At 46.5% G+C, this 12,435-nt stretch overlaps 2 protein-coding genes across 2 annotated transcripts in view; one reads left to right on the top strand and one right to left on the bottom strand.

Annotated features, from left to right (window-relative positions):
- The window catches only part of RAB3GAP2 (RAB3 GTPase activating non-catalytic protein subunit 2), a 93,824-nt gene extending 85,675 nt beyond the window's left edge, over positions 1-8,149 (top strand). The window contains 6 exon segments of the mRNA XM_047703648.1: positions 412-486; positions 1,360-1,578; positions 4,371-4,460; positions 4,703-4,924; positions 6,033-6,191; positions 6,614-8,149. Coding sequence (XP_047559604.1) covers positions 412-486; positions 1,360-1,578; positions 4,371-4,460; positions 4,703-4,924; positions 6,033-6,191; positions 6,614-6,769 — 921 coding nt within the window. The 3' untranslated portion in view covers positions 6,770-8,149.
- Positions 8,150-10,071: 1,922 nt separating this feature from the next.
- The window catches only part of IARS2 (isoleucyl-tRNA synthetase 2, mitochondrial), a 60,367-nt gene continuing 58,003 nt past the window's right edge, over positions 10,072-12,435 (bottom strand). Inside the window, exons 22-23 of the mRNA XM_047703649.1 lie at positions 12,171-12,315; positions 10,072-10,622 (exon numbers count right to left, since the gene is read on the bottom strand). Of these exons, the coding sequence (XP_047559605.1) occupies positions 10,480-10,622; positions 12,171-12,315 (288 nt within the window). The 3' untranslated portion in view covers positions 10,072-10,479. The remainder of the gene's footprint in view (positions 10,623-12,170; positions 12,316-12,435) is intronic.

The raw sequence follows: 12,435 nt of genomic DNA, 5'->3' as shown, positions 1-12,435 counted from the left end.
TTTGGAAAGCCTGATTTTTTTTTTTTTAAGATTTTATTTATTTATTTAACAGAGAGAGAGAGAGAGAGATCACAAGTAGGCAGAGAGGCAGGCAGAGAGAGAGGAGGAAGCAGGCTCCCCGCTGAGCAGAGAGCCCGATGCGGGGCTCGATCCCAGGACCCTGAGATAATGACCTGAGCTGAAGGCAGCGGCTTTAACCCACTGAGCCACCCAGGCGCCCCTGGAAAGCCTGATTTTAAAATACAGTGAATCTCAAGAAAGAAAATGTGCCAATGCCTAGACTTTCAAATTCTTGTATGTCCAGTGCTGAGAGTCCTCTGCGTAGGTGTGCTGCGCTGTGTTTGTGGTTTTTCTGGTGGGAACTGTGGCAGTTCTGCTGCAGGTGCTAATCGTGTTCCTTTTTACCGACAGGATGTGGGGATGAGTGACACAGCAATGACCTCCTTCCTTGGCTCCTGCTTGGATCTTCTTCAGACTTTAATGGAGGTAAAAGAGGTGCATTTTCCTTCTGAATTCTCTCTGAGATAGCAAATGCTTTTTAAATCGCTGAACTTAAAAAAGGACTCTAGGGGCGCCTGGGTGGCTCAGTGGGTTAAGCCTCTGCCTTCGGCTCAGGTCATGATCCCAGCGTTCTGGGATCGAGCCCCGCATCAGGCTCTCTGCTCAGCGGGGAGCCGGCTTCCCCCTCTCTCTGTCTCTGCCTGCCTCTCTGCCTGCTTGTGATCTCTGCCTGTCAAATAAATAAATAAAATCTTTAAAAAAAAAAAAAAAGACTCTAGATGCTGTGAAATGTGTAAGCCTGATGATTCACAGACCTGTGCTCCTGGGGCAAATAATACATTATATGTTAATAAAAATATAAAAATTTTAAAAATTAAAACTAATTTTTAAAAAAGGCTCTAGAAAGAGGTTTTTTTCCTTTCTTCATTTTTTTTTTTTTTTTTTTTTTTTTTTTAAAGATTTTATTTATTTATTTGACAGAGAGAGATCACAAGTAGAAGGAGAGGCAGGCAGAGAGAGAGGGAAGCAGGCTCCCCGCTGAGCAGAGAGCCCGATGCGGGACTCGATCCCAGGACCCTGAGATCATGACCTGAGCCGAAGGCAGCGGCTTAACCCACTGAGCCACCCAGGCGCCCTCCTTTCTTCATTTTTAAGTTTTGATGTAAATCCCCCAAATCAAGGTTTCTTACAAAGAATTAGATTTGATTTTTTGTTCTAATTTTGGGGTCTGGGAGAAAAGGGGTTTGCACTTTCCCCCTTGTAAGTGCGTTAAGATATTTATTTGCAATATTTATTTCTTATATAATAATACTTATTTCTCCGATTCTGCCCGCGGTTCTCTGTTCTCCAAACACGCAGGCCGACGTCAGCCGGGATGAGATGCAGGCACCTGTCCTGGACACGGAGGACGCGTGGCTCATGGTCGAGGGACCAATCTCCATCGTGGAGCTGGCACTGGAGCAGAAGCACGTCCACTACCCGCTGGTGGAGCATCACTCCGTCCTCTGCTCCGTCCTCTACGCCGTCATGAGGTTTTCTCTGAAGACCGTGAAGCCGCTGTCACTCTTCGATAGTAAGGTGAGGACCTCGGAGGCCTTGAGAGCCGGCTCCGAGCCGAGGGCTTAGCAGGCGTGGGCAGGGCGATAGGCAGGACTGTCTTCCTGGGACGTGTGTGGGGTTACTCGCCGGGGGCTCCCTGTTCGCTGCTCTCCACTAGGACGCCTGTAATTCTGGCTTCCCTTGATTCTTCTGGGTCCAGAGTCTTGCCCTGTCAGCTGTCAGCCCTTCCCGTCTGCACACTCTCGGATAGACCCATTTTCTCCCTCGTGGGTGTCTCCAGGCCCGACCTGTCCCCTGAATTTGAAGCGTGTATTTCTTTCTTCTTTTTTTAAAGATTTATTTACTTGAGAGAGAGGAGAGCGAGCATGAGCACGAGCAGGAAGGGCAGAGGGAGATGTGAGAGAATGTTCAGGCAGACTCTGCTCTGACCACAGAACCTGACACAGGGCTCCATCTCACCACCCTGAGATCAGGACCTGAGCCAAAACCAAGAGTCAGACGCTCAACCGACTGAGCCACCCAGGCGCCCCTGAAATGTGTATTTCTATCGACTGGCTCTCTTCGGATGGGCTGTGTGACTTCGGAAGCCTCCTGTGTAACACACTTCCTCCCCCAGGCCCCTGCCCTTGACCTAACCCCCAGTGGAGTCGGCGCTCACTTGTGTGCTGGCGCAGGTGGGGAACCTTGAACTTCTCTAGCTCGATTCCCTTCAAGCCCCACCCGGACTGTAAGTCGTTCTCATCTATTCTTCCTTAAATCACATCTGTCCATTCCTCTCCATCGCTAGACCCTAGTTTATTTATTTATTTTTTTAAGAAAAACCGAAATGAAGGGCCTAGCTCAGTCCTCCCCTCAAAAAGGGAGTTTGTGAAACGAGAGCACATCCGGAATTGGACAGGCGCGGTGGGGCCGTCCGTCTCAACCCATGCGATGCTGCGGTGCCCGGGCCCGCCTGGGACTGTCCTGCAGACAGGCCGTGCGGTTCGGCTGGGAAGTCAGGATCCTGCCCTGCCGTTCGCCAGTGCGGGTCTGGGGTGTCCCAAGCCTCCGCGGGCTCGTTCAAGTGCCGCGTCCGGGCCGACCTCACGGGCGCCGTGCGGGGAAGTGATGCGCTGCCCGCGAGGGGCTCTGCGGTGTGTGTCGCGTAGTAAGTACTAGACGGTGTCACGGGTGTGCGGACACGTCCCCCTCCCCAGGCCCCGCTGTGCAGCAGACCCTCTGGTAACAGACCCCTGGGGGGAGGCTACAGAGTAACAGACTGTGTAGGTGAGTATGTGCACCTACACACCTAAAGATTTTGTTTGTTTGAGACAGAGCAGGGGAGATTGGGTGGGGGGGAGGCAGACCCCCGCTGAGCAGGGAGCCCGACGCAGGGAGCCCAGGACCCTGGGATCATGACCTGAGCGGAAGGCAGACACCCAACTGACTGAGCCCCCCCAGGCGTCCCCTGTGGAAAAACTCGCCGTCAGGGATGTCCAGTCTGCCCTGGCGACGGGGTGAGGAGCTTCACCTGACTGGCGCTCACACCAGCTGACCTACAGCCCACGATGGCTGGTCTAGAAAGCCCATTAGAAGGTACCCGGGGTGACTGCCGGGGAAAACCCGGCAGCGTGGGACAGTGGGGTCGTCCGTAAACCCGGACGGCCTGGGGGGAAGTGCTGGGTACAAGAGCCGGGGCCCCTCCAGCCTCCCGGGCCCGGGGCTCTTCGCTCTCTACTCCGTGTCCTTGCAAGAGCTTCTGCGGTTCTGCTTTGGCTGCACAGATACACATCTGTTCCCGTAAACGGTCTTTAAACAGTTGAACAAGTTGTTCTCAGGCGGGTGCGGAGTACACACTGGGTCTTAGTTATCTAGGACCGCGTAACAAATTCCCTCAAAATTTAGTGGCTGAAAACATTTGGTGGGTCGGGAGTGCGGGTCCTGCCTTACTCAGGTGCCTTTGGCGCAGAGTCTCTCGTGAGTCTGCAGTTCGGGTTTCGGCCGGGGCCGCCGTCCCATGGCAGCCCACACCGGGGAGGCATGGGGGTCCCCTTGGACGCTTACATGATCGCGGGGAGGCTGTTCTCGCCCCACGCACTTCCCCGAAACACAGGTCCCGCCCCGGCAGCTGGCTTCCCCCAGGGCCTGTGACAGCGCCTAGGAGCACCCAGGGCAGGAGCTATGGTCCTTCTGTCCTCTCAAGGGAAGGGGGTGACGCAGGGCATGTGTACCAGGAGGAGGGGATCATGCCTCAAAGGCTGCCCAGCACATACTGGAGCGCTGCTGATGAAGTTAAATGGGGGCGCCTGGGTGGCTCAGTGGATTAAAGCCTCTGCCTTCAGCTCAGGTCATGATCTCAGGGTCCTGGGATCGGGCCCCGCGTCGGGCTCTCTGCTCTGCGGGGGGCCTGCTTCCCTCTCTCTCTGCCTGCCGCTCTGCCTACTTGTGATCTCTGTCAAATAAATAAATAAAACCTTAAAAAAAAAAGTTAAATGAATAAAATTCCAAGATGTTATTATTCAAGGAGAAGAATCCACCATGAGTTCCTGATTAGAGGACTGCCCTTTTGTCCTGCCCTTAATAATCCATACTTACAGGGTGCCTGGGTGGCTCAGTGGGTTAAAGCCTCTGCCTTCGGCTCAGGTCATGATCCCAGGGTCCTGGGATCGAGCCCCACATCTGGCTCTCTGCTCCACAGGGAGCCTGCTTTCCCCCTCTCTCTCTGCCTGCCTCTTTGCCTACTTGTGATCTCTGTTTCAAATAAATAAATAAAATCTTTAAAAAACAATAATCCATACTTACTGTTTTCTTGGTCTTTTCTTTCTCTTTAGGGGAAAAATGCATTCTTCAAAGACCTAACTTCGATTCAGTTATTACCTAGTGGGGAAATGGATCCAAATTTTATTTCTGTACGACAACAGGTAAATTATAGTTAATTGGATTTTATTTCTGTCTCTCAGAAGAAAATAGTAAATCAAAAATTTAGCTGGCCTTAAAGGATGACATTTATTATTGAAAGCTAATTTTCCTTTCAACTGTATTTTCCTTTTTGATAATTAATTTCAATGGAAAAGCCACCCTCATTGACAGGAAAGCCCATTACTGTGATTTAGACCTCTTTTAATGATGAGTAGTGACGGTGCTGTCCTTCTCCATTGGCAAGTTCTTACTGAAAGTCGTTAGCGCGGCCGTCCAGGCCCAGCACTCAGTCGTGAAAGACCGAGAGTCCTCAGAAGAGGCACCGACCACTCCTTTTGGGAAAGACCAAGACTGGCCAGTGCTAGCTGTGGATTTGGCTCATCACCTTCAAGTTAGTGAAGATGTGGTTCGAAGGCATTACGTGGAGGAGCTCTACAACTACGGAGCGGACCACTTGGGAGAAGAGGTAATGTCGCCTGTGAGTGTGAGGTGGGGGGGTCAAGCCACAAAAATTACAGTTGGGAGTAGAGAGTCCGTAAAGTCTCCAAAAAAGCTTTTTGTTTTTCCTTTTGTTAGGACTTCTAGGCACAGAAACAACAGAATGTTAAAATATAAAACTATAATCAAATTCCTGTTTCTGGTCTGTGTTTAATAAACTCCTATAGTGCCAGGCCTATTCTATCCAGAGGGGCATCATGGTACCCAAAACAGACAGAATTCCCTCCTCATAGAATTGATGGTCTGCTGGTAGGAGCAGAAAAGCTTGCTGAATTTATTTTAATTTTAATTTTATTTATTTATTTATTTATTTGATCATGCAAGCAGGGGAAGGTAGATGGAGGGCAGAGGGAGAGGGAGAGAGAGAAACTTAAGCAGGCTCTGTGTCCAGCACAGAGCTCGATGCGGGGCTCGATCTCACAACCCTGAGATCCTGACCTGAGCTGAAATCGAGAGTCGGACGCCGCGGGCGCGCTCACTTTCGTACCGAGTGACAGACGCTGTGAAGAAAAACAGATTCCCATGAATAAATGGGAGCTACTACACTACGGTGGTTAGAGGGATAGGGGAACTGAGTCCCTAAGGATAAGATGCAGCCAGTCACACAGGAAACCAGGGCAGCAGTGCTTGAGGCTGAAATGATGAGAAGTACAAGGTCCAGGGCTGGAGGGCCAGAGTGTGGTCCCCACATAAGAGGGAGTGAGCAGCGAGGAAGTCCGAGAGGAGGCAGGGATGTGGGCGGGAGCCAGATCCCACGTCTCCCAGCATAAGGTCATTCCTGCATTCAGAAGCCATTAGGTTTGAAGCAGTCATGATGTGATTTAATTCCCTTTGCCAGAAACAAAAAATGACTCTTAGAGTCCTGTTGAATCGAAAAACTAGGGGATAAGAAAAATTAGGTGGTGAGCAGAACTTTGAATTTTGAATGTTAAATTTGATTTGGACTTTTTTTTGGTTGTACACATGGCCACAGCTTAAAAACGAACCAGAATCTCTTCACTGGCAAAGCCTTTCCTAGACTGAGTACACGTGTCAGCTCTCACTCTGTATACACTTGTCCATGCTCATGTCCTCAGGCCATTCTCCAGGTTCAGGACAAGGAGGTCCTTGCCTCGCAGCTGCTGGTGTTAACAGGGCAGAGACTGGCTTACGCGCTCCTCCACACCCAGATCAGAGAAGGAATGGAGCTACTGGCCAGACTTCCGCCCATGCTCTGCACTTGGCTGAGAGCCATGGTAAGTACGAGAGCCTGAGATCATCGGGTCACTGGATGCTTTCTTACAGGCATATTTCATGACAGGTAAGGAGAACATTCAAATTAGGGAGTTTAAGTTCGTTCTGAAGAATTCTTACTGGAAATGACTATCCTGACAAATCTTTTTTTTTTTTTTTTTTTTTTTTTGAAGATTTTGTTTAGTTATTTGACAGAGATCACAAGTAGGCAGAGAGGCAGGCAGAGAGAGGGGGAAGCAGGCTCCCTGCTGAGCAGAGAGCCCTATGTGGGGCTCGATCCCAGGACCCCGAGACCATGACCTGAGCCGAAGGCAGAGGCTTTAACCCACTGAGCCACCCAGGTGGCCCTATCCTGACAAATCTTAAGTGAGTAACAATTACTCTTGTGTATAACTGATCAGTTATTTTTGTGTCCCATTTGCAGAACCCCCAGGATCTTCAAAACACAGAAGTGCCAATTGCAACGACAGCTAAACTAGTAAATAAAGTCATTGAGCTTTTACCAGAAAACCATGGGCAGTACAGTTTAGCCTTACACCTCATTGAAGCGATGGAAGCCATATCTCTTCCTTCTTTATGACACTTACCTACTGAAAATGGTCTGAAATTGTGTGACTGGAACATGAATTAGTGCATGTAATTTTACATAGTAAGATCTGGAATTTTATGAAGGGAGTAGGTCTTTTTTCTTTTGTAAAATAAATACAAATACATACTACTTTTTAAAAGTGCAGTCCTGGCTAAATTCCACTCCTTTGGTTAATACTGAAGATAAAATATAACTGAATATCAACTATACCATATTACTAACACAGATGTTTTACTGTTTATTTCTAATTTAAGCACTTAAATAGCTTTATGGGTAAACTTTGCTATTTCAAATGGGTTATAATTTACAGATTATGTTCTTATTATCAGATTCTATATTTCGTACTCAAAATGTTAATTGTAATTAAATTTAAGTGTGTTCATGTATAGTCCCCCATCAGTAAAATTTGAGGAACACCCCACTGGCTTTTGTTGGCATGCTTAAATCCCCGAGCTCTGCACGAGGACAGGTTCTTTCCCCGAGGTTATGCTGCCACCACCGGAGGATGATGACCTTGCTTTGGAGGAGGAACGGGTTCGAGATCCTCATATTCATCAGAAGGGACACTGAACAACATTAGAACCCTTAACCTGTTGTCCTTGCCAAAACTGAGAATCTGAGACGCAAGCAACACAGCAAAATTAATTACGATGTAAGTTAAGATTTACTTTTTGCCAAGATTCAAAGTTGTATCCACATCAGGTCATTGTAAAAATGTATTATCTTGTAAAATTTATGTTTTAAAAAAAAGGGCAAAGATGCTAAAAAAAATTAAGTCCAATTTATTTTTCCTACAAGTGTTTAGAAAGGTCTGCTTCTGGGATATGGTAACATTATCTATTCTTGGGAACAGTACAGAAAAGGCCTAGTGATATTACAGCTTTGCAAACCTACCTCACAGCTGGGTTGAGAGAATAAAATACAACTAATTTTGTACCCTAGAGTGCCTCGAGCAGTCCAAGTGCTGAATAATTATTTGTTGATTAAAATCAGGTTAACCAAAACTCTGTAAAAAGTGCTTTGAGCTCTACAAATACCAAGTCTTTATTAGGGTAGATCTTTGGAATGTAGCCATAGAGTGCAATTACTGATCTCTGTCACGGATCACAATTGTTATTCGTAGTAACTCATTGTGATACGGAAGTGTGTTGTTTCACTTACACGTAGGAAGCCAGCGTTAGTAACTGTACAAAGTTGACGAGTATGCCCCTCGAGGTTATAAAGAAAAAAGTCTCACATTTGAGGATATCCCAGTGTAAATTCTTTTTAATTAAAAGATCACACCCAAAAAGGAACTAAAACTTAGTCTAAAGAAAGAACTAGTTCTAAAGAACTAAAACTGTCTAAAACTTACTAATTACCGTTTAATTTTAAAATCTTGAAAGATAAAGTTTAAAGATGTCTTGGATATTTGGGTGAGAGCCTCTAAGTCTGACCGAGGCTCACGCCGTGTACAGTAGCAGCACCGAAAAGGACCTTAGCTCGTCCGGCTTCTCCGCCTCTGCCGGGATCTCCGCTGGCCCATCCAGACACAGTCCTGTGAGTCCTTGTAAACCTATCGAGCTTTATCTAGTCACCTGTTACATGCATTCTAAAAGATTTGTTCTTCCTGTAATTTTTCTAAATACTCTGAAAGTAGTTACGAATTTTGGAGGCTGGTCAAAGAAACTTTACATCCTCACTTTGATTCTGTTAATCACTTTTGGGGGAAGGGGAGTACCTGATAAACACGTTAGATAATAAAGCTGCTTATTCTCATAGGACACACAGATCTGGGGATTGTAGAGAATAGTAAGAAGCTGAAATATGGTTCATGGGACCGTAACAGATCACTGAATTACAAATCTGTAATTACATTTGTAATCCTAAAGTTTACCATTCAAAGAATTTTAAAATTGAATTCTGAGTTATATGGTTAAGAAAACCAGTTAAGTATGCTGTGATTTCATCGAGGGCTTTTAAAATAAATTTGAGAGAAGAAAAGAAAATACCTATGTAAACATTCTGTAACAACAAAGAGCCACAAATAAAGGAATTAGAGTGTATGTAGGATGGGTGATTTCTGAAACAAAGGTATGTTGCACTTTCTGATGGGAAGCCACTAACAGAGAACTCCCAGCCCCCCCCCACACACCTTTCTTTGTTAACATTAAACAGGCATCTGGACCTTGTTAAATTTCACTGTATAATGCTGAAGGAAGACAGAAGTGTTCAAATAATTGTAACTTCTACATTACAGGTTATGTTTAGATGTAGAACTAGAAGAGCCAGATAAGCGTAGGTGAACAGGAACATAGCACCAACCTTCTAAATGCTTCATACTTCTGCTGAGAGAAAAAAAAAGAAGTGGAGAGAGTTTTTCCTTTGTTATACATTATAAAACCTCATCTAAGGTCAAAGTAAGCACTGTTACATTTTTAGTATATGTGCTGCCGAAGCGAGCACACATTTTTAAATTGCTTTCCTTTAAGTGGTTAATTGCAACTTAAAATCAAAGAAAACAGATTTAATTTTTAAGTTTACATGGAATATAATGTTCACTTACAAGTTGCTGTGGTTCATTCATTTATAAGAGACAAATCTTTTTAAAGTACTCCATAGCAACAGTGAAAGCCTTCCCTCACCCTGACAGGAATGAATTTGTTGGGCTTCTAAAAGTTAGAGTTCTGCTGAATAGAATTAGCTGTCCCTAGAAAGGTTTTAATCCAATACTGAATTGTTTATAAAATGCTGTTATCTATTGTAATGTACTATAAGTAGTGACATTCTGTACATACTTCTATTTTCTGTGTCCATTGTTGTGAACTTATGTATATTAGTGAAATAAATTTTCAGCTTTCATGTTGTTTCAACATTCGTAAATATCAGTATTAAGATTTTCTTTTCCCTCTTGTATGAGAGTAACAAGTTCGGTTTTCATTTTTTTTTTTTTCCTGCTTTATCCTTTTTTTTTTTTTTAAGATTTTATTTATTTATTTGACAGAGATCACAAGTAGGCAGAGAGGCAGGCAGAGAGAGAGGGGAAGCAGGCTCCCTGCTGAGCAGAGAGCCCAAGGCCAGGGCTCAATCCCAGGACCCCGAGATCATGACCTGAGCTGAAGGCGAGGCCTTCACCCACTGAGCTGCCCAGGCGCCCCGATTTTCTTTCTAATGCAAACAAGAAACCCAGCTGTTTTGAGGAGGCTGCCGCTCACTAGTAAGGCAGAATGATGTCACTCTCTCCTAAGGGAAACGCACCTCTGCCAGTCTCCTCCAGGACTGCGTTTTTTACTTGAGTTTTACAACTTCACCAGTATCAGTAAATTTCCAGATGCCTTTATTTTTAGAGGTTACAGAACTTAAATATGGAGTCAAGAAGCTTTATAAAATATAAAACATTTTCTAGTCAGCCACATTTAAAGTCGAACACACCCAGTGCCTCTGTTCTGAACAAATCTGTTGCGGACGGATCGAGATCCGCCTGCATATCTGTATTTTCCCGCGCGTGTGTGTGTGTACACACCCCCCCACACACACACATTATTTTTATCTGCTGCAGGAAAAACTTGTAATTCTGAACTTGACCCTTATCCTCCACCACTTCCTCTTCCACTCGTTACTTAAATCTCGGCTTTCTTCCTCCCCGGGGTAAACAGCGCCTCTGAACTCAGGGCCTGCGCGCTGGGGCGTCCTTGCTCAGGGAGTGGTCGACAGCACGGGCGCTACTTCCCACTGACAACTTCCGTGCATCGGGGGCAGAGTGCGTCCGGGGACTCGGCCGTGTACTTCCAACAACGAGGGCATTTTTCTTTGGTAGTGGGCGTGACAATTACTTTATAGGAAGACTCTTCACGAATATCACCGCCTGTGAGAGAAAGATACAGGGAGACTGACAGGCTGTTCAACTTGTATCTCTCTTCTCTGCGTGGTTTGCCAGCGTTCCTTTTTCAGCGCTTTCTCCCTCCCCTGGGGAAAGCTGGTCAGCATGGCTTCATTTGCCACATTCCATAGACCGCTGTGACAGCGGGCTCACACCCTGACCCCTGAAGACAGCTGGGGAACCGGAGACCCCGAGTGAGCTGGTAACTGATGTTCCCCAAGTCACGGGTTCTTTGTCTCCTCACACAGAGCAGGCCTTCTAGCTCTCCGTCCAGGCACAGTTATCACAAATTACACGGCCTCTCCAGCTTCACAGAATTTTATTTTTTTAAAGATTTTATGTATTTGACAGAGATCACAAGTAGGCAGAGAGGCAGGCAGACAGAGAGGAGGAAGCAGGCTCCCTGCTGAGCAGAGAGCCTGATACGGGGCTCGATCCCAGGACCCTGAGATCATGACCTGAGCCAAAGGCAGAGGCTTAACCCACTGAGCCACCCAGGCGCCCCTACACAAGAATTTTAAGAAGAGCCAAATTACAGTGACAACTGCAGTGTCCCCACTTAAACCTTGGTGTAGGGGCACCTGGGTGGCTCAGTCAGTGAAGCATCCCAACTCTTGATTTCAGCTCCGGTCAGGATCTCAGAGTTTGGGATCCACTGGAGCCTGCTTAGGATTCTCAAGCTCTCCTCTCCCCCTCCCTCCACCTCACTCTCTCTTTCATCCCCTCTCCTAAAAAAAAAAAAAGAAAATTCTTGTTAAAAACAAAAACTTCTCCACTATTAATACTCTCAGACTTCAGCCTATATATATACAGTGAAGAAAGTTATTTTCTAGCCATTATACAAAGAAAGTACATTAACATTTTGAAAAGCAAGTGAGAATCTTTACTACATGGTCAGTGCTTCCAGGCCTCCGACTTAAACTGATACCCATAAAGGAGCCTCCTGCCTCCTGCTGGCACCTAAGAACCATGACAAACACAGGCAGCGTCACTATCCCCACAGGATCCACGTGTCATCCCCTGTTCACGTGACCGTGCCTCCACGCCACCACTGAGAACGAAGCAGGCCGACAAAAGTCCCCCGCCGAGTCCCTGCCCACTGCGGGAATGAGTTCCGTAAAACTTCTTCCTTAACCCTTCATGAGGATTAGCTAAATCTTTGAAAATAGGGTGTGCAAATAAGGAATTTGAGAGTCCACACTGGGGAGGGGCGGGGAAGGCAGGACCAGGATCCTGAGTGCCAAAGCAGAGGGACACAAAAGCCAACAGGAGTGAGGTTGACTAACGTCACCTACAATGACCACTGTTCACAGGAAGGGAGGGAAAGCATGCTCCTCTCCCGAGCCCCGTGTTCCCAAGATCATAGGTAGGACACTTCCGAGATCTGGTTTAGAAACTCGGCCAGTTTCCGTGAAAAGACACACTCTAAGAACACACCTTTAGAACACACCCAATCCCCCGCAAAGCTGATGGCTTGCGATCAGCACTCTGTTCCCCAGGCCTCCCTCGCCTGCTCTCTTCCCTCTTCCTTACCTTCTAAATTGATCAGGAATGTCCCTTTGCGCTCAATTACATCTGTCGTCGTTGATCGTGGCTCCTGAGACAGTAAAGTCGTCTGGGAAGCCATCATTAGTTCATTCAGTTGAGACGTGCTGGAAGTCTCCTCCGCTTGTAGCATCTGGGAATAAGCAGGCGGAAGTTACTGTCTGAATGTTTACCGCACACTGAGGTTAGAAGAATTAATGCTGCAAATTCTTGTGTTCACCGAGTGACCCTTTAGTGCCATTATCTCCTAAGC

The sequence above is a fragment of the Lutra lutra genome, chromosome 15 (genome assembly GCF_902655055.1).
Source record: "Lutra lutra chromosome 15, mLutLut1.2, whole genome shotgun sequence".
Lineage (NCBI taxonomy): Eukaryota > Metazoa > Chordata > Mammalia > Carnivora > Mustelidae > Lutra > Lutra lutra.
Note: the sequence above shows the minus strand (reverse complement) of the source record. Positions and strands in the feature narration are given on the sequence as shown.